Source organism: Bufo bufo, chromosome 4, assembly GCF_905171765.1.
Source record: "Bufo bufo chromosome 4, aBufBuf1.1, whole genome shotgun sequence".
Lineage (NCBI taxonomy): Eukaryota > Metazoa > Chordata > Amphibia > Anura > Bufonidae > Bufo > Bufo bufo.
Window position 1 is genome coordinate 277,214,214 of NC_053392.1, and position 22,976 is coordinate 277,237,189.

At 39.9% G+C, this 22,976-nt stretch overlaps 1 protein-coding gene across 4 annotated transcripts in view; it reads left to right on the forward strand.

Moving 5' to 3' along the window:
- Positions 1–22,976, forward strand: part of ADGRB3 (adhesion G protein-coupled receptor B3) — a 1,057,188-nt gene that overhangs the window by 874,876 nt on the left and 159,336 nt on the right. For all 4 annotated transcript variants that reach the window (XM_040428625.1, XM_040428624.1, XM_040428627.1 and 1 more), the window contains one exon: positions 2,478–2,580. In XM_040428625.1, coding sequence (XP_040284559.1) covers positions 2,478–2,580 — 103 coding nt within the window. The remainder of the gene's footprint in view (positions 1–2,477; positions 2,581–22,976) is intronic.

The window sequence follows — 22,976 nt, forward strand, 5'->3', positions numbered from 1 at the left end:
ACTAGGCTGTGCAGTAGCGCAGCCTAGTATCGGTAAAAGGCAAATCCCGGTATAGAATCCATACCGATGCAAAAGTACTGATTGGGTATCGATAATTCGATACCCGGTGCAACCCTATCCACAAGTGTTTTCTTCTCTGTTCCTCTTAGATGTCAATGGTCTTGTTACTTCGTGAATGATGTGTTTACCCAGTCTCTTTCCTATTGTTTAGCCATTACCATTTAGCCAAGGGAAGTCTACATTTTTCAGACTTTTTTATTTTATTTTTTACTTTTAGCATGAGTTGTAACTATTCATTTGAAAAAGATCTGCCCTGCTCCCAAGTCTTCTCCATCTGAAATGATTTGTTTCTCACTGGAGTCCCATGAAAGTTTTATTTCTTTTCCATTGTACTGGCATTTAATATGGCATCATCCCATTACACAATATGTAAAATACGAGACTGTATAATATTAATAAGCACATAAATAAGGGTATGTTGCTATGGCAACATTTTAGAATTTGCATGTAGCATTTGCACAGGAGCCAAGTACATAGAATAAGCTTTAAAGAAGATGACTATGTGGTTTAATTTAGATGAAATGGGAAATTAACATTTAATTTTAGCAAAAAAAAAGATATTTTATTCAGTTTTGCTACTTTGGTTTATTGTTTGAAGGTTGAAAATAAAAAATAAAATTGGGTGACACTGGCATGAAATTGAATGAAAATAAATTATCCGTTGGCATTTAGGTTGGTTTCATTTACATTTTCTTCATTGGGATGCAGATTTTCTTTCTTATGAGGGACCAAATGAATATCCAATTATCTGTGAAACAGGTAGTGTGATTATTTGGGCTCAAATCAAATGACTGCTCCAAGCTGACTGATGTTTTATTCACCATTATCTGTAAACAAGCGGTGCCAGATCTCCGGGATGGAGGTTTCATATGAGTTGACAGTTAGGGCCTCAAGTATTATTTCACAGTTTTGGAAATGTTCATTGTTAATTATGGATGTTTAAAACTCTTATCAGCATTTCTCTGCTGTAATTTGTTTGCCAACATTCCTTGGTGGTATTAAATGGATCACAGATACAAAATATGTACAAAGGATATTAATGGGGTTGTCAGGGATGTCATAAAATATGTCAAACAACAGGAAATGTGATAAAAATAAAAATAAATGAATTACCGTACATATTAAATTTCACTGTAAAATCCACCTCTGCTATAGTGCTGCCACTACTTCTTTGCCCCACCGATTGAACCTGCAATGACCACTGGAGCGGTGATGCAGGAATAGCGGGGAATTTAAAGGGGTTGTCCGGGTTCAGAGCTGAACCCGGACATACCCTTATTTTCACCCAGGCAGCCCCCCTGAGGCTAGCATAGGAGCATCTCATGCTCGGATGCGTTCGCTTGCCCTGCGCTAAATCGCGCAGGGCACGGGCTCTTTTGTTTTCAATAACACACTGCCGGGCGGAAACTTCCGCCCAGCAGTGTGTTCGGTGACGTCACCGGCTCTGATGGGCGGGCTTTAGTTCTGCCCTAGCTGTTTTACTGGCTAGGGCAGCGCTAAATCCCGCCCAGCAGTGCCGGTGATATCACTGGGGTTGCTGGCAGCCCCATGGAGAGCCCCGGTATGTCACCGGATCTCCCAAAAATGCCTTTGCCCTGCGCAATTTAGACCTGTACACCTTTTGGAGGCAATATTTGTTCATGATTGCATTTTACTCATTTTTTGCTACAAATTATATTTTCAATTGCCATTCAGTCACTAAGGTTAACAGTTTTTCTGGCTTTGTAACTGGTACTTTAACTGATCATCTAATAAACCTTATATCTAAACTACTAAAATGTCATTAACCCTTATTTAAGCCACATTCTTATTAGTAAGATAAGAACTGAGCTATAATGAGTGATTTATAATCACTCAAGTCAGAGAGCAGAGATAAGGAGTCCGTCTGCTCCTGGTCTGACTGGAAAGACAGAAAATCCAAAGGGTGCTACTAGAGCATGTCAGCTCTGTACAGAAAAAGTGATGCCATATTTAAAAAAATATTTTTAGCTCAAATGAGTTCAATGCAATAATAATTTAAAAAAAAGGTTGCCCTCAAAGGTGTACATAGCCTTTAAGTGAAAGGTTCTTATATTGCTTTGGCACTGGGACCTTCTACAGTCTGTGCATGCCCTAAACTTGTTTTGTTAGGTGGTTCTGTACACTTTAAGGTTATCCATTAGCAAGTCGTCTAGATCAGTGTTCCTCAACTTCAGCTCTCATGGCCCATCTGTTTGTCATGATTTGAGAATATCCCACAGTATGAATACCTGTGGTGTGGAAATCATGAAAACATGACCAGCAGGTGGGTCCTGAGGACTGGAGTTGAGGAACACTGGTCTAGATGTTTGCCAGTTCAGATTTTTCTGGTCCGAGATTAATGTCTTGAATAAATACTGTTACTACGTTTTTGATCAATTTTGCTTTTATTTAAACAGATACATCAAATCTGAGAGGTCAATCATTCTGATAAACTTCTGTCTGTCCATCATCTCATCTAATATCCTTATCTTGGTGGGTCAAACACAAGTACGAAATAAGGTAAGGCAGCTATTTTGCCTTCATTTTTCAAATAATGATTTTGACATGGACAAATGTCTTTTTTCGGCCTTATGTACTATGTTACTATGTTACTATGACATGTGCAAATATTGTTGGATATGTTCTTGATTGCTAAACATATACTATAGAAGAACCATTTGGGCCTTAACTGTCTGACAAAACCTGGTCTTGTTGTTCATTGCAACCAAACAATGTAACACTTTTCCCAGAACAGTTTCAGAAATGGAACATACAGAGTGATTGGTGACTATTGGTATCATGTTAGTTTTAATAATTGAGGCCCATCGTCTGTGTCGGCCATGTTTGTTTTTTGGTATTCGTTTACTTGTTGGACATCAGTATATTTGTAGCAATCCTGCTGTTGATTAGTATTGTATTCGATTAATAGATAAGAATTTCTGAACATTGCGAAGAGCATCTTTTTAGAATACTGTTTTATTCTGATAGTTTGCATATTTTGTAACATTTTTATAAATACCATTTTTCTACAAGGTTTACTTTCATATGTACTTTTGTTTCATTCAGAGAAATAATAGTTTAGGTTGCTGATCTCCCAGCAGCTTCTTGGCATCTTAGAGCTTGGTCTGTTGATTTACATACCGGTTGCTGTAATTATCAGGCACTATATAGCAATCTGATGCAAACTCCCAGAGTGCAGTGCGGCATTGAAATATTGGATCTAAGGAATGCTGTTAGATCTACGTCTGTCAGCACATTTCTGATTTCAGATAGCACCCAGATGAATTCTGAGCAGAAGCATAGAAATGCGGTCTATGATGCTTGGTATTGTTCAAGATCATTGCAAGAAGCAATTTTAAATTTACTCAGCAAAATATCTCGATTTCTGGGCATTAACTACGAAATGATGGAAATTAAACATTAGAAGCATAGTTTTATAACCTTTACTAACCTCCTATACTCGTTTTCAATATTTTATCCTGAAGGAACACTATAGATGACAACGCTGATACAGATTGATTCATACTGCCTTAGCTTACCAGTAGACAAGTCAGGCAGGAGATATGCCAAATCTATCTCAGTGGCCTTGTGAAAGATTTGGTTTATCTTGATAGACATGTTAGGTAGTTTTCTATTCCATAAGCCATTGCTTCATTGGCTACCTTAACACCAATATTTTGCACAAACTTTGGTGCAGGTTGGCACATTTAGGGCACACACAATTTTCATTAATCCATGTCCTCTTTTCTAGACACTGACTAGTGAGGTGCAAAAAGTGTCAGAAACACATAATGTGGTACAAGGCACGTGCACCAATTTTGTGCACAAATTAAGCAATAATTCTGGCGCATTTACTGTTGCTTAGTAAATTCCCCCCATAGCATTATGCCAAGTGCGCGGCTTAAAAGGCACTGCCTGGCTATTTATTTCATTGCTCTTTGAATCTCTTTCTCATACACCACTCCCATCAGGCCCTGCACTAAGCATAACCCAATGAGCCGCATTTATTAATATTGTCTAAAAGTAAGCTAAATGAAAACTTAGAAGGGATTAAACTGGGCTAAATTAATCACAGTGGCTTATAGGCATACCTATAGACTCTCTAGTCTAATTTTGAACCACTTATTTGGTTTAGTTTATTCTCCAAAAAATGCACCACAATGAAGCCATGCCCCTTTTTTGCTGAGATATAACACTTGTCCTGTGTGTCACCAAAGGTGCATAAAAGTGTCTAAAACCTAATAAAAGTGCTGAAATGCATATGTACCCCCTTTTTTGGAGTGTTCCTGCTATATTGATTAAATAAATAAATAGCTTTATTAGGGTGATGTGTGTGTATATCATTTCTCGTGATAAGTTTGTTAAATTAGCTGCAGGTATAGCAAGTACAAGCTAGAGGTTGTAAAAACAGAATTCTCTTAAATGTCCACATTTACTGCACTGTTTTATAACACACAATAATTTTGCCTGGCCATACAAAATAAATTATCACAAGCCATTTATTCTGTCAGTGAAACTCACACTCCATTTCCAAGAAATGCTCCCATTTATCATCCACAATGTGGTAAAATGTAGCTGATATAATGATTCGAGATCATGGAGCGATAACTTCATATATTATATTTATGTGTACTTTACAACACTTACTCAGCCAATGAGTTACAATCTGTGGGGAGTGTGGGAAAAGTGCTTAAAGTGACTGTTGCCATGATATTTCAAGTGCTAGTTATATTTTCATTATTATATTAATAATTAATTGTGAAATTACTATTATGGTTATTATTATTGTTATTCTGTATTTCACTATGTTGCTCATTTAATTGATAGTTTTAAATTTTTTATGGAAGGATATAGGATACGTATTTATTTTGTAAGATAACACAACTATTATTATTATTATTATTATTATTATTATTATTATTTATTTATTTATTTATTTATTTGAAAGCGCCATTAATTCCATGGCGCTGTACATCCAGACAGGGTTACACAAATATAAAAATACAACTAACAAACTATTAGCAGAGGGGTAGAGGACCCTGCCCGCAAGAGCTTACAATCTACAAACACATTAGAAACAATATTATGTTACTTTCCAATACTATACCTTATAAAACCTTTTATAATTTTGAGTAAAGTGAGGTTCTTGCCTATTGTTTTTATCCATTGGGCTAAGTCACTGAGGTTCTCTCAGCAGCATTATTTTAACACATTATATTAATGTAATAGGTGGATGCAATTCTGTATTTTTAAAATGGTGGGTACTGGTAGAAACATGTTATTGAAACTGCAATTTGGGAATGTACGATTGATAGAGAAAAAGAATAGTCAACACTTTGATCTTAATGTTTGTCTAACAGTTTTATTCATTTTGTGTATTTATTGAGGTAGAATGCAAATTTGTGCCTCATTTATCAAAACTGTGTAAAAGAAAAAAAAAATGTCCTTACTGCCCATAGCAACAAATCACAGTGCAGCTTTCATTACTTAAAAAAATTCCACTGCAATTGGTTGCTATGGGTAAATGATTGATAAAAATGGTTCTATATTTTTAGTTGAATATTTTTTGGTTTCTGGATTGTTGGTTTCTTCTATGGAATTATTTTGTATGTGCATTAAATCAATATATTTTAACGCTGGTAGACATTTGCTTTGTATCTGACTGGTAATATCCTACAATATACTATGTACAATATGCTAGTGATGTAGCTAATGTGTACAGCATTATATCAACTGTTGTCAATGTATACCAATAATGCTTAAGTTAGTGGTTGAAATAATAGAAGCTTAATGATCAGGAAAATAAGTAGAATGTGTTACTCACTTGACCAAAGGAATAAGATGTAGCATTATGATGTGTGAAGTGACCCATGCAACACATGGGTCTGTAGCAACAATGCTTTAACTGGTGATCATGCTCTGATTCACCGCAATAAAGATTAACTTAGTTACTGTGCTGTGACAAATTCTGTAATTACTGTAAGCTTTTATAGTTGGTGAAATCTGAAATATACCCTTTCAATGTGACTATTTATCCAATTGAAATGGTTAATTTCATAACATAAGATACATAGGAGTAGAGATGAGCTAATTGATTGTAAACAAATCGGATTTGTTATGAATTTTACAAAAAATGAATCTTCAAAATGAATCAATAATTTTTTGATTCATTTCACAAGAATTACATAAAAACGGCACCCATATTGGCAGGGAAAACCACGGTGTGTGTGTAAGGGATATCACATGATACTGGGAGGAAGTGGGCTTGCTCTGATTGGCTCAGAGGCTGGCATAAATGAAGAAGATCCTTTGCTGAGAACATCATAGAATGGCATTCTGTGTTCAGCTTCTGACCTGGAAGGGTGTCATGTAGCAGTGTCTGACAAAAAACAATTACAGACACAGGCCACTAATCTACTGTGATAAGGACACTACTAGCAGAGTGTAGGGAAATAATAAAAATATATATTTGGGTAGATTTTAGGGAATTTGATCAGGGAAAGCTTTGAGGGAGTAAGGGGCTGTCAGCTAATTGTGTGCTGGCAGCTAGTTCTGCATTACAAAACCTTCTAGTAAACTTTTTTTATTCATGTATGTGAACAGGCAGACAGCTTAATAAAAGTGCATAGGATTTATTGCCAACAGAACTTCAATATACACTCACCTAAAGAATTATTATGAACACCATTCTAATACGGTGTTGGACCCCCTTTTGCCTTCAGAACTGCCTTAATTCTATGTGGCATTGATTCAACAAGGTGCTGATAACATTCTTTAGAAATGTTGGCCCATATTGATAGGATAGCATCTTGCAGTTGATGGAGATTTGAGGGATGCACATCCAGGGCACGAAGCTCCCGTTCCACCACATCCCAAAGATGCTCTATTGGGTTGAGATCTGGTGACTGTGGGGGCCATTTTAGTACAGTGAACTCCTTGTCATGTTCAAGACACCAATTTGAAAGGATTCGAGTTTTGTGACATGGTGCATTATCCTGCTGGAAGTAGCCATCAGAGGATGGATACATGTTCTCATTCTGTTTACGCCAAATTCGGACTCTACCATTTGAATGTCTCAACAGAAATCGAGACTCATTAGACCAGGCAACATTTTTCCAGTCTTCAACAGTCCAATTTTGGTGAGCTCGTGCAAATAGTAGCCTCTTTTTTCTATTTGTAGTGGAGATGAGTGGTACCCGGTGGGGGTCTTCTGCTGTTGTAGCCCATCCGCCTCAAGGTTGTGTGTGTTGTGGCTTCACAAATGCTTTGCTGCATACCTCGGTTGTAACGAGTGGTTATTTCAGTCAACGTTGCTCTTCTATCAGCTTGAATCAGTCGGCCCATTCTCCTCTGACCTCTAGCATCCACAAGGCATTTTTGCCCACAGGACTGCCGCATACTGGATGTTTTTTCCTTTTCACACCATTCTTTGTAAACCCTAGAAATGGTTGTGCGTGAAAATCCCAGTAACTGAGCAGATTGTGAAATACTCAGACCGGCCCGTCTGGCACCAACAACCATCCCACGCTCAAAATTGCTTAAATCACCTTTCTTTCCCATTCTGACATTCAGTTTGGAGTTCAGGAGATTGTCTTGACCAGGACCACACCCCTAAATGCATTGAAGCAACTGCCATGTGATTGATTGACTAGATAATCGCATTAATGAGAAATAGAACAGGTGTTCCTAATAATTCTTTAGGTCAGTGTATATAGCAATTTTCTTCCAAAAAACGTTTCACTTCATTATATCCATGTTATTAAATGTGTTGCATATTACTGCAATATAACGGGTAGTTACAGCAAAGACAATACTGCAATAACATAATTTTTTATGCTCATGGTGTGTGATTAAGAGAATTGCATAGTACTGCAAGATAACGTATAGCTACATCAAAAGCAATACTGCAATAATTCCATTGTTATACCGTTGATAGTGAACACATAGTTCAGACTATTTATCGCAAACATTGCATTGTTGTATCTGTGTTGAAATCGCATTTTTATACCCATGTTATTAAATGCATAGTTCAGACATTTTACTGCAAATATTGTAGTGTTATGACTGTGTTAATGAATGCATTGCTGCATCAGACCATGTAGTTCAAAGATAGATTTTACTACAAAAATTGTATTCATTATTATACATTATTATTAAAGGCATAGTTTAAAGATATTTTACAGCAAAATTTGCATTATCACCAAGGTAAATTGTCAATACCAGTATGCAATGTGTTTTTAGAAAGGAAGGGCCACTTAATTGTGCCTCTGCCTTTAAATTACAGAAAAAAAAACACTTGAAATTTGCTAGTACCATTTAATAATCTGTGTGCCAAATCCGTGACTTTTCACTTATAGGCCTCATAAAAAAAATGTCGGGAAAATGAAAGTGTGCAAAACGAAAGACCTAGGCCTTGTCATCCGAGAGTCGAAATATGGGTAGTAGCAGCTATAGCAGCACCAGCCATCCGGCCAGCAGCAGTAGTTGTAGTAATAGTGGAACGTATAGCCATGTTGGTGCTGGTAGAGACAGTGGTAGCAACAGAGACATCTGGGATAAATACAGAGCAGGGAATCGAGAGGGTGGCCAAGGAGCCCACAATGACATATCACAGAGGGTAAGGACTATGATGATGTTTGTGTGTTGGACAGTATCTGGGAGCAGATGAGGTTGCTGAGGAGATGGTAACATCAAAGGAGGAGGGTGGTGGCTACAACAGCAATAAATAGCAGAGGTAACGTACGCACGTAACCTCCTAAGAAAACTGACCATGCCAGATCTGCTTGTAATGTGGTCAGTTAGGGAACTGGTGATGCCACAGATACTGTGGGCACAGGTTCAAAACATGCCAGACTTAGGCCAGGCACAGCTGACTCCCATATGGCATTTTTTCTCCACAAGGTCAGCACACAAAACTACTTCCATGTGCAAGATAGGCAGAACTAAAATAAGCCATGTGCATTCTAACACAGCTCTACCGGGGCTCCTTTTGAAGCACATGAGGCAGCATCACCAGATCAGTCGGAAAATAGAACTGGCCAGCATTCTGAATCACTACAAGTGTCAAATGTTGTGGTCATCTGGGTGTGCTCCAGCAGGAGTGTGTACGCAGCAGCCCCCTGTCCTCCTGTGTGATGGTAACAGAGATGATGCACAGCATTTATTCAGGAAAACCTTCCTAAAAGCAATAAAATTGAGGGATTCACAACAGGGGTGACCATAATCCCATGTGGATCCCTCCATAAGGTCCGGAATCCCTCCCTCTACTATGAACCTAATGGGATTTCACTTTTAAAATTATTAGGGTTAAAACCAGATGCTGAACATGGTGGATGGATCAAACATGACAGCTGGACTCAACACTATTAAAAAACATAACACATGTGATGGTGAAGTATGTTTTAAACACACTGTTTATTATCACTGTCAACCATGCATTTACCGATAGCTATATGTGTCAGTGCCACTCTGACATTGCTATCACTGCGTTTAACAGCTTAAAAGGTGGGGGAGTAGAGAAAAAAATGGCAAAAAAGAGAACCAAAAGATATTTAAAAAAATTGGAGTCCCAGGAAACCTAAGAGTGGTATACACTAATTTTCAGGCCAATTGGAACAACTTTGATTAGTGTAGAATCAATTTGGACGCAAATATATATTTTTTTACATATCACTTATGTTTATCATTCTTACTGGACTTCTTAATCTGTCCAGTAAAAAAAAAAATCAGGATTTTGGCTAAGATATACAGAAAAAAAACAAAGCATCAAGGAAGGTTGGCAAGGCTGAATTGTCAAACTGATACTGTTTATTGTTTAATCTGTGTATTGTTTAAAAAGGAAAAAAATCTGAATTAGCATTGGAATTTGCAGTGCTTGTGAAGAGGAGAATTCTAGTTTAGGTATTGCTAGGTAAGAAAAGCCATTGACTCTCCACAGCAGTGATATTTGCCACACAGGTTCTGTCAGAGTCCCTATGTAGAGGGATATTACATCCATACAAACAGAATCCCATGGAGAATACCTCTGTATGAAATATACAGAGGAGACATGCGTAGAGGGCCTATCCTGCTGCTATGGCAGCCCGAGTACAGCTTTGTGCAGAACAGACTCTCAAGCTCTAAGGATTATACACTTTACTATTCGCCATGCAAGTAACTTTTGGAATTTGAGTCCAGTAGCAGAGGAACATCAGGTAATCTTGTTTTACAAAAATGTGTTTGTTTCTATAAATGTACACATCATCCATCGAACTGTTCATGGTGGTGCATTTTGGTGTTAAAATACGGCAGTATATGGTTTTCTTAGAAATCAATACAGAGGATGGGATTACAAGCGTAATCCTCTTTGGGATTATAGCGGATGTGTACAACTGCTGATATTCTTTCAGGATATCATTTTCTTTAGAAATGTGTGATAAGAGCTTAAAATAAAGTTTCCATGTCCAATTAAGATTGTGCCTTGCAGTTAGTTTTTGAGTATGATTTATTATGTTCATGGCTTGCTTGGTAAATGATGTTCAGCGGCTTATGAAATTTGTAATGCAATTAATTGGAATCAAAAACAATCTTCCTATTGAGTATTTAGAACTATAATTGAATCTATCATAAGTAATATATATCCAATAACATGACCATGTGAAGTTCTAGCTGATATCGCCACTAGAAAAATGAAAATCAATCTGTGTGGAAATGCAAAGTTTACAGTGAATCAGACATTATCTGCTGACATGCTGAGTAAGATCCGGTATGTCAACAGATTTGTATTACACAACAGCTCTCCATGATAATATGCACACTTTATATATCAAGCATATTAAATGATATATATATCCCCCAAAAAAAAAAAATCTGCAAGGAAAATTGACCTTCCGTGCTGTTTTTAAATCCGCAGCATATCAATTTATGCTGCAGATTTCTGCCACGAATTTCATTATTTGAAACCCAAAGGGTTAAATATGCAGCAAATCTGCAATAAAAACTGCCTATGACATCAGAGTTTCCCGAGTGTGTAAGCGTACTAACATATGTCATGGCTGTATCACAATTGTGACTCGGCCGTGTTGCATTCGAGTACCGCGCAGAAGGCTCTAATTAAACTAATGAAGACCGCACTGTTCACTGTATCTGTATTGTCAATGGCGCCACACAGCCCTGAACAATACTGACCCACTGAATAGTACGGTCTTCATTAGTTTAATTTGAGCCCGCTGCAGCACTTTTGCCTCCCCAGTGCTTGATCGCAACACAACCAAGTCACAACAGTCATACTGCGTGGTCTTATGTAGGGATGAGCAAAACCCGTGGAAGCTTCGGGTTTGCCGGGTTCGGCTGAACTTCAGGTCAAAGTTCGTGCTCGGGACCCGAACTTGAAGTCAATGAGGGCCTGAACTTAACTTTATTATATTCCGTTATAACATGGTTATATCGGAAAATAGCATTCTTAAGACAGAATGCAAAACAATATGGCCATTTAGGGGTTATAAAAAAACTCACCTCGTCCACTTGATCGCGTGTAGCAGCTTTTTTTAATCTTCACTGAACAGGACCTGCGATGTGCACAATGACGTCACCATGTGGGAGAGTGCAGTGATGTCATTGCGCACATCCCAAGTCCTTTGGCAGGTGCTGTCCAGTGAGCATAGAAGAAGCTGCTGCAGCATGATCAAGTGAATTAGGTGAGTTATGTTTTTTTAACCCCTAAATGGTCATATAGTTTTGCATTCTGTCTTAACAATGCTATTTTCCGATATAACCATGTTATAACAGAAAATAATAAAATCACCCACACCCAGACATTAGTGAAAAAATCTGGGTCCGGGTACCCGAACTTGCAAAGTTCGGCACGAACCCGAACTTTGCAGTTTCGGTTCGTTCATCCCTAGTCATATTCTTAAATTCCATGTGTTTATACACTAAAAGTTCCCTAATGTAATGTTACATGAAAGGTGGGACTGGTAACATACTAGCAGAAGGACCCGGCTTCGCACGGGTATATTTCATCTATTTCATTTAATGTTTGTGTGTGTCGTTAAAAGATATCGACAGTATCCATTATAACAGTGACATCTACAGTACCCTACTCCTTTAACAGTGACCTCCACAGCAGCACACACCCTTAACTTTGACCTTCACAGCAGCCTGCCCCTTTAACAGTGAGTTCCACAGCACCTTCCCCTTAACAGTGACTGCCACAGGATCCCGCCCCCTTAACAGTGACCTCTACAGCACCCCCCCTTAACACCGACCATATTTTACAGTCCCATTAACTCACCATTAATGGCCCCCTTAAGAGACCTCCACAGCAACTGCCCCTTTAAGTGACCTCCACTGTACCCCGCTCCCTTAACAGTGACCTCACAGTACCCCGCTGCCTTAACAGTAACCTCAAAGTACCCCACAGCCCCTTTAACAGTGGCATCCACAGTCTCCTCCTCCCTTAACAGTGACCTCCACAGCGGACTGCCCCCTTAACAGTAACATCCACAGCGCCCTCCCCTTTAACATTGACCTCCACAGCAGCTGCCCCTTTTTTTGTGACCCCCACAGTACCCTGTCTCTTTAACAGTGATTTACACAATAACCCGCCCCCTTAACAGTAACCCCCACAGAGCTCCATTCCCTTAAAATGTGACCTCCACAACACCCCGCCCCCTTAACAATGACCTCTACAGTACCCCGCCCCTTAACACTGACCTCCATAGCGGACTGTCCCCTTAACTGTGACCATTCCCTGCCCCCTTAACAAAAACCTCCACAGTGGCAGCCCCTTTTTTTAGTGACCTCCACAGTACACCATCTCCTTTAACAGTGATTTTCACAACACCACGCCCCCTTATCAGTGGCCTCTACAGAAATATGCCCCTTAACACTGACCTCATTAGCGGACCGTCCCCTTAACTGTGACCTCCACAGCAGCCTGTCCCTAGGGTGGCTGGAAGTCCAGATTTAGGCCAGACTGTCCAGCTTTCAGACTCCCTGTGCTCCGTTCGGCGCAGGGCCTGGACGGATACAGGGATATCCTTTTGAACAGCTCACTCTCAGACAGCTGCAGGGTGAGTGTGAGCTGCAGGGAGAAAGTCACCCTCCCTCCCACCGGTGCAGCTGAGAGAAGTTGTTTTTTACCTTCATTTTTTCAATCCCCGCCGGCTGCGGAGTGGGAGGGAGCATGGCCTAACCAGGTTAGGGCGTCACTTAGTGGGATCTTAGATGGGGTTTTTAAGTCTTGTCTTCAGAGTGGCCTGAATGGCCACCCTACCTGCCCCCTTAACTGTGACCTCCACAGCTCTCCGCTCCCTTAACAGTGTTATCCACAGCTCCCTGCCCCTCTAAAGCTGACCTACAGCAGTGAAGAAAAATGACTGGGTTGTTACGGAAACCTGGTGTAAAACTGTGTGTATGTGGAGACTAAGGATCTGTGAGCTTCTATTGGCTGATAAGGGTCATGTGACCGTGTGTATGGCAGTTTGGATATGAGGATAAAGACATGCAGGCTTCGGTTGGCCAATGTAGGTCATGTGATGTGCCATATTTGCATTTTTTGGGGAATATCTCAGGAACGGTACGTCCTAGAGAGCTGAGACCCGATCTAAAACCTTCCTGGATACCTGATGTACCTGTGTGCCAAATTTTGTGATTGTAAATGTGACGGTGCGGATTCGTTTAGCGGACATACACACATACACTCAGCTTTATATATTAGATGGAAATATTAGCAAACCTTAGTTTTATACTATATAAAGAGGTTGGTATATATGCTGCACATTACAAGGATGACCCAGCCATCTTAACAGTAGCTGTGTAATACCTCTTTCTCCTTGTAGTAGTGCTTACCATTTCCTACACAGTTAAAGGAAATGTGTCACCAAAAATGTTATCTGCCAGTTATTCTATTTCCTGAACATTATGGAGCAGCCATCTTGCCTGAGCTGTTTTTAACAACACTTAGAAAGCATTAAGAAAATTGCTTTACAGCAGCAACATGGGCCATAGGCACAATGGTCGGGGGGGGGGGGGGGAGGGGTCATTGACTTCTTTGGGAGAGTTTTCTTGGCATGCTCTGTGACCTGTGCAGAGGTTATTGTATAGGGAAAGAATAGATAAGTTTTGACAGTCTTCTGACAATCTATACACAGAGGTGATATCATTACAGATAGGATTAGAATGACAGAAAATCAGGTAACTGCAGTAAAGTGATCTGTATAGACCAAGAAGTTGTGCCCATTATTAGGCTTAGTGGCCAGTGTAAAAACGGCAGGATTTTATGTATTTTTTTTTTTTTTTTAATATAGACATTGACATGGAAAATTAGAAATAACAGAAAAATACTTTAAAATATGTTAAAAAGATCATTGAAACAACAGGTAATTTTGTGATAACATATTTCCTTTAACCGTTTTTTTGATGGGGTGGCCTTCTAACAGAAATGTATTATCCAAAGCAGACAATCATTTTAATGAAAAAATATTAATAATCATAATAACAAAATATCAGAATGCAAATTGTAATGCTGTCATTTAAACCATATTTTTCTCTATATTTTTGTGCATAATGCAATTAAGCAGCAAGTCTAACATCTTACTGAGGTCTTCAGGTCAAGGCTGAATAGACACTGAGTTCACTCTAGAGAGGAAAGGGAATTTTCCTCTGCTCAAACTGTGATCTCTATATTTGTAGATGTTTGTTAAAACAGATTTAGTTGGAGACATACAGATATTAATATAATAAAGGTAAAACATTTGTATTGACTGGCAAACCTTAAAATGTCCTTTAACATCATGTTTAGCTAGTAGAGGATTCTACCCAGGCAATGTTGGTGCCTTTGGTTCACATGCATCTCCACCTCTCAATTTACAACAGCTATGAGATGGAGGTGGGAGTGTGCCAGTTCCAGAGATGGGACCAGCATCTATTTGACATTTATGGCATTTCCTGTGGCTATATCATGAAAGTCGAGATGGGTATAGCCCTTTAAGGATAAGCAAGGGTAGATTATGTTTGATACTTAACACAAAATGGCAACTACGGTATACTGGTATTAAAGAGGACCTTTCATGGGTCCAGACATTATAAACTAACTATCAGAATATGTAGGGCATAGTCTAACTGCACTTACAATTTTTCTGGGTGGCGCTCCATTCACCCGCTGTGGCCCCCGTTGTATTCTCCCGCCTGGTATGCTAATTTTAGCATCGGTACAGGGAGGAGGAGACTGCCCTGTTTCTCAATGGGCGTCTCCATCTCCCTGGCTGTAGCGCGGTCCAATCGGAGGGAGAAAAAAACCTCACCTTCTCCCTGGCTGTGAGACTCTCCGCTGCGATTGGACAGCGCTACAGCCGGGGAGATGGAGATGCCCATTGAGAAACAGAGCCACTTCCAATACTCCCTAAATCATTGTGACACCTTTTGGTGCTGAAGCACCAGTAGTGAGAGCTACACATTTACTAATCGAGCAATACAGTGCCTTTATGAAGATGTCATAAACCTATAAGGTCTAAAAACCTGAAACGTACATCATTTAAAATTCACTTAAAAAAAAAAACGTATAGTAATTTGTCGTAGCGAGATATCTAAAGTTTTCACTGGTGGGGGTCTCAGTACTGAGACCCCCACCAGTTGCTAAAACAAGGAGACAGAAGTGCTCACATAGAGTGCTCTCTTCTTGTTGCTGATGAGTTCAATAGAAAGTATGTGAACCCATCTCCAGTTCGGGCCCCGCAGCAAGGAGAGACAGTGCCCTGTGTGAGCGCTTCTGTCTCCTCATTTTAGCGATCAGTGGTGGTCTCACCGATCAAAACCCTTTTATGTCACTACTATGACATATCCAATTTTTTTTTTTTACAAGGACACTAATTTGAGTGAAATGTCATTTTAACTGCAAATGGAGCAGTATGATATTTTCTATACAGTGTATCTTGCATTAGACAGGATTGACAGAACTTCTTTTCTAGCCAAAAAAGGTAAAATAAATGATATATTTTTTCAAGTGGTTAAGAAATGCAACATAATGACAAGAAAAAAAAATTAAACCACGACGGTGACAGATGAATGTCACAATGATCTATCAGACTATTTGTTGAATTTTGGAAACATTTTAGAGGATGTAGCTGGTCACAGCTTGTCTTTAGTTGCAAGTCATCCAAAGTATCGTAATTATATGTTGGTACAGAATAGCACAGTGAAAGGAAATGCTGCACAAGTAATCGGAGCATTTGTATGCAATCAGCATTGTACATAATGAGTGTTTCTTTAAGAGTTACAGAAAACTGTTGGAAAGCTGCTTTTTTCGTTTCTTTGTAATAGAAATACCTCAAGCTGTTAAACTGATAGAATACTTGAAATGTTAAAATGCTCGGTTTATAGAGGTGATATATGTCTTGTGGACAGAATCAAGACATTTCATTATCTAGTGCTTCAAAAGAATGTTGAAATATAGCTACTAAAATAAGTATTGAAAGATTTTTTTTGATTAACTTTCTGAAATCCTCTGGTAATGGAGGCTAATTGTTCAGGGCGGATTTCACAAGGCATTATAGTCTGTCTGACAAATTTTGAGATAATGAAACAATATCCTGAATCCTGACGTTGAAATACTTTTTTTTCCGCCCACTTATTGTAAAGGTTGTTGCAGTGGATGAAAACTGCATAAAAATTACAAAAAAGTAAATTCTACATACGGTATTCCCAAATGTATACATGTACAGCAAGCTCAATCGTAGAGGGAAATGTTCGCCTGTTTATGAAAATAATTGTACCAATTTATGAGTAACGTGCAAATGGAACTTCTAGAATATTGTTATTATTACAAATAATAGTAATTTAAGATAAAGCTCATACAAATTCTTATATTGACATGTAAATACACAGAATAATGGTAGTATTGTATTATTGCTAGTAGTGGAAACTTGTATTGTTATTATTGTGTGGAACCCGAACTTAAGAAAGTCAAGTATCTGTAGAATAGGATAAAATACAAATGTTTCTTTTTATAACTGTTAACACTCCATTACAAAGTCAGGTTGAAAATAGATTAAAAAAAATTGCAAACTGGTTCGTAATGAACCGGGTTCGTTATGAATTTCACAAACCAGTAAAATGTCGAGTAGCGCCATTTTACTGCACATGTCCATGTTGGCAGGAAAAAGCACAAAGGAGAAAGAAGAAGGATGCTTACACGACCCCTGGGAGGAAATGAGAGGGAGGGCTTGCCCTGATTGGCTGACAGGCTGAAAAAAAGTCTCATTAGCCAATCAGTGGGCAGCAGGCAAGAAGGTGCCCTTGCAGAAAGAGCAGAACGTCATTCTGTATTGAGCTGCTGATGATGGTGGATGGGTGTATACAGAAAATGACTTTATACAGTATAAGGAGTCACCAGCAAGCCTCTATACTAGTGTTACAGGGACGGTGTAGGGACACAATAGAAAGAAATAATTGTGTAGAATAGGCAGGACTTTGATCAGTGAAAGGGGCTGAGGTGCTCTGCACATACAGGGGCTGGCATACAGCTGCAGAACCTCAAAAACAAGCCACCTTTAGGAGTTTATTCTCATTTGAACAAACATTTTTATTTTATTTTTTTTATTTTTTTAAACCTTAATTTTCTACATAGACCTATGGTTAAACCAGTAGCATTCTGCAAACACTGAGCAATTGCATTTTTTATTTTTTTTGCATTATATCTGTCTGGTGTTATTTAAACGCGTTACATTATAGCTGAAGGAATTTATGGCAATCATGCCAATTATATACTAGTGAAATTAAACGCACATAAGACAATAGGCAGAAATGTTTTACCTGCCACTTCTTTATCATCATATTGCTGTTGTGGGTGAGAATAATCTCATAACAAGTTTACAATGTGTTTTTCACACTACAAAGGTCTTTTTTGTTTCTGCCTATTTAAATGTATATGCCATAAGACAGAGGTCAGAAAGCTTTTACCTGTTTCATTCATCCTTATATTGCAGTTGTGGGTGGAAGAAAAATCTTATACCAGGTTTACAACATGTTTTTCACACTAGAAAGGTCTTTTTTGTATCTGCTTATTTAAATGCACATAAGACAGTAAGTAGAAATATTTTACCAGCGCCAATACTGCAATTTTCCAAAGTAATTTATCAGTAGCATTGTTCACTTTGTTTGTCTCTGTCTTTAAGTTACAGAAAACACACTTGCAATTTTCCAATAACTTTTCTATATTTTGTGTGACTGTGTACCAAACCTAGAACAAAGAAGACCGGCACTCGCTGTATGGGATGCAATTTTAAAATTGCATCCAATACAGAGAGTGCCGGTCTTCTTTGTTCTTGGATTGATGGGATGCCGACCCTGGACGAGCGTACCGCTTACCATATACAGTATACGGAGTGTCGGCTGATATATCTTCTGTGTACCAAACCTGTGACTTTTCCTTTTAGAAAAATTGTGAATTTATATTCGACCTCATAATAAAATGTCTGAAATATGGAAGGGTTCAAAATTAAAATGAAATACCCAGGCATTATCCTCCCAAAACCAGAATGTGGGAAGTAGTAGCACCAGCTATGCATTCAGAGGTAGTAATAGTAGGGCACAGTTCTTCTTGGCATTGGAAAGGTGCAACATTATCATTAAGTAGAAAAAGGATGAGATTGTTTATTGGAGGGCTCACTCCTCTTCTCAGTCACAGCAGGATGATGTGGAGGTCACTTTTGAGTTTGACATTGTGCCCTGGAGCCAGGATTCACCACATTCCTCCTGCTCCTACTTACTCCTTGCAGGCCCAGATAAGCCTTTCAGCAGCATAGTTTCTATAAGTCAGTCTACTGTGCCAGTTGTGCAGAGAGCGGGGGGCCCGCTTTGCTCAAGGGCCCTAAGCTCTGCCTCCTTGGAAGATACCTAGGTGGCATTTTTTCTCACCAAAAGCCATCCTTGCCTTGTATTGTCATGTAGCGGAGAATGTGGGCCACTCATTGCAGTTGTTGCTGTGTGGGAAGGTGCACGCTGGACTCCTGGAGCAGCTGTTATGGCTCACTGTGTTAGTGTTTTTTTTTGTGGCAGTGGCGAGGAAGCAGACCAGCAGCAAGGCCAGGTCCTTTTGACACTTCCACATTTGTATCAGCTTGTCTGCCACATCAGGCATTTATCTGTCTTCTCCCCCTCCTCCTCCATGGACATCCTCCCATCCCCAACAGGAGCAGGGCAGAGCAGTGCTATCACTCATCTTCCCTCCTATAACATGTGTAAAGTCAAGCGTTGTCATGCGGTGTTGGAGCTTTTTAACCTGGGCAAGAGTAGCCAAACAGCCGATCACAAGCAAGGTGGTGAGTGACAATGGCCGCAAGATAGTGGCCACACTATATGAAATAACATACTCCTTGCATGGTGTATGTCCCTAACCTAGTCATGCAGCACTTTTTTAAAAAGTACACCAGCTTGCAGAATGTGCTTGCAATGTCCAAGAGACAGTCTTCTCATTTCAGCCATTCTTATGTGACAAGGAACACTCTCCTGTACTTGCAACGACAGAACGGTCTATTGTTATACTGCTTAATCCACAACTTTCCAACTTAATGGAGCAGTGTAAAGCCATAAATTATTTTGTAATGCACCAGACCTCCTCAGCAGGGAGCATGTGTTTTGAGGTCAGGCAGTGACAGCTCATTAGACATGCCCATCTTGTGCTGTAGCCCTTCAAAGAGGCAACAACATTTTTCTGTTGGGACATCAATGATCTGAGCCCCCTTATATTTATCTGAGAACAAATTTTCACACTCATGCAACAAGGGATGTTGACGGAACAACAGCTAATACAGCTTGCTGTCTGCCATGTAGATGTTAGAGATCCACAAGGAAAAACTCCCATGGAGGAAGAGGATGATGATGAGGAGCTGCCACTGGAGGAGGAGTTAGAGGTGAAGGAGCAGGAGGATGATGATGATGACGATGACACTGGCCAGGACACCCAATCGTCGTGGGCTCCTCGGGCACGCTGGCCAGGATGGTGACCTGTATGCTTACTTGCTTATGCGCTAACAGTTGTATCATTCACATCAAGCAATCTGATGATTACTGGATAGCCATGCTTTTAGACCCTCATTATCGAAGCAAAATAAGGGAATGTTTTCCTCTGACCAAAAGGCAGGAAAAATTACTTTATTACCAGGAAACACTGTGAACGCAGCTTGCCGCAGCTTTTGGCAATGAGACGTCTGCCACCAGCATGTCTGAAAGGGAGGTCTATCTCTCGCAGTTCAGTCTCTTAATATGATGGAACAGCTTTTTCTTATGCTGTACCAGGCTGAGGCAAATCAGCAACTTGAGACCTCCCGCCTCAATGCCCAGGTTCAGTCATACTTGGACTCTGCTCTCTCTCCCACCTGATCCCTGACACTATGGACTTCTGGGCAGGTAGACTAGAACAGTGGCCCTAACTGGCCAAGTGGCCCTAACTGGTTCTGTCTTCATTTTTGCCCAGCCTCCTGTGTCATCTCAGAGAAGTTTTTTCAGCATACCAGAGGGCGTGGTGACACCCATACAGACTAAATTATCCTCTGTCCGTGCCCAAAACATCACTTTTGTCAAAATAAACCAGGACTGTTATCCAGGAGGATTTTCATAGATCTGGAATTGCTGACAGTGACCCATCTTGCCACTGTTGCTGGCTGCCTTCCACCATCATGTTCTGTACAGCTGCTCCTGTCATCATGCCACTGCTACTGTTTGCCTGCCAACATGTACCATATGGTTGCTGCTGCCGCCACCACCGATGTAGCTGCTACTCGTCTTGCTAATCCCCTACTGCCACCAGTATTAACAGTATACATTTGCCACTACTACTACCCATAAACAGCTGCCTTGCTACTGCTATGCTGCTACTGCTGCTATTATTTTTGCGGCCAAGTGCCTCTACTACCTTACCCTTTCCACACTGTGCTGCTGCTGCCTATCAGTTTTTGGAAGCTTATTCCCAACAAGCACTCTTTCTTTTGAGAAGTGGCACTAGTGTGTCAGAAGTGCAGGCATTTTGCCCCCTTAAGGCATAATTTTTGGATGCTTGGTCCCCAAACAAGCCATTACTTATTCCCCATAACCCCAGGTGTGTTGAAACACCATCTGCCCCGGATAAGGGACAATTTTTGTTACCTTTGGAATATAAAAAAGCATAATGCATGTGAAGATGGGGTGTCTTTTTAAACATGCTGTTCGTTAATGCCATCAAACATGCATTTACCCATAGCTATGTATGTCATTGTCACTCTAGTATAACAAAAATCACAGCAGTGAGAGGTATTCTTTGATTGCAATTTATTTTTGCAGGTAATATGCGACATTCATGTGAACGCGTTTTCGGCTGTATTAGCCTTCATCAGACACATTGCCGCTGAAGATTGAGGGAGAGAATGGAGGACACACGGGTGTAGATCAGGTGCTGTCAGCACCAGTGGTTTGCAGTGTGTGCCTCCAGCACCTGATCTACACCTGTGTGTCCTCCATTCTCTCCCTCAATCTTCAGCGGCAATGTGTCTGATGAAGGCTAATACAGCCGAAAACGCGTTCACATGAATGTCGCATATTACCTGCAAAAATAAATTGCAATCAAAGAATACCTCTCACTGCTGTGATTTTTGTTATACTACATTCTGGGGTGGGAACCCTATACACAGCAGAGAAAACCCGGTGTGAACAAATTTGTTCTACATATGTCATTATCACTCTGACATTATTTGTTATTGCTGTCATTATGTTCAAGAGCCTAGGGAGGGAGGAGAAGAGAAAAAGCAAAAATTCATAAAAAATTAAGGAAAAGAGATAACATATTTTCCTAAACATTCTGAGCCCTAGTAGACTAGAGGTTGTTATATACCAATTTACAGGGCAATTGGAGCAACTTTAAAAAAAAATCAGCTAGCTAGAACCAAACCAAATCTCAAAAGATTCACTCGTGTCTAAAATACATAATAAATTATCAGATAGAACCATTATTCTGCACTGTTTATAGAGAAGTAAGGTAAAAACAATAGAAAAAAAAAACTGCAAGGTGTTTTTTTGTTGTTGTTGTTGTTGTTGTTGTTTGTCCATCATTTTCGATGAGGACCTTTACATCTGATAGATCTTCGGCCATTGGAGATGTAGCCTTAGATGGCTAATAAGGCCTATGTTAGCAATAAATGTTTTGTTACATACTGAACAGACAAATATGGATTTTTTTTGTTTCAGCATTTGCATTTGCAGCTTTATGTTTACGAAGTGTACGCTTCTCCTGTGCTAGGATTGTCCTTCTGGACTCGTATGTCTGGCAACCCTGATGGATCAGGGAACGCCATGTAGAACGATCATGTGCCAGAGATTCCCACAAGGTGATGTTGATATCCAGGGACTTGAGAGAGGCTTTCAGTGTATCTTTGTATCGCTTCTTTTGCCCCACATGTGATCGCTTACCCTTGGACAGCTCACCATAGAAGATCTGTCTAGGGATGCGATGGTCTGGCATCCTTACGACATGGCCTGCCCAGCGCATCTGGGCTTTCATCAATAAGGTGTAAACTGATGCTAAGCCTGCTCTGGAGAGGACTTTTGTATCTGGCAACTTATCCTGCCACTGGATCCTCATGATTCTACGGAGGCAAGTCATGTGAAAGTGGTTCAGCTGTCTAGCATGTCTTCTGTATACTGTCCAGGTCTAGCTAGCATACATAAGGGTGGTTAACACTACAACCTGGTAGACTTTAAACTTTGAAGCAAGGCTTATTCCACAGCGGTCCCACGAAGTGGTCCACAGTCTGCCGAATGCAGAACTTGCCTTTGCAATTCTGCAGTTGACCTCGATGTCAATTGTCACTGCACGGGAGAGGATACTGCCAAGATATGTATATTGTCTGCATGCAGCTTCTGTCCTTTAACTGTGATGGTAGGTTCTTGATATTGGGCTTTCGGAGCTG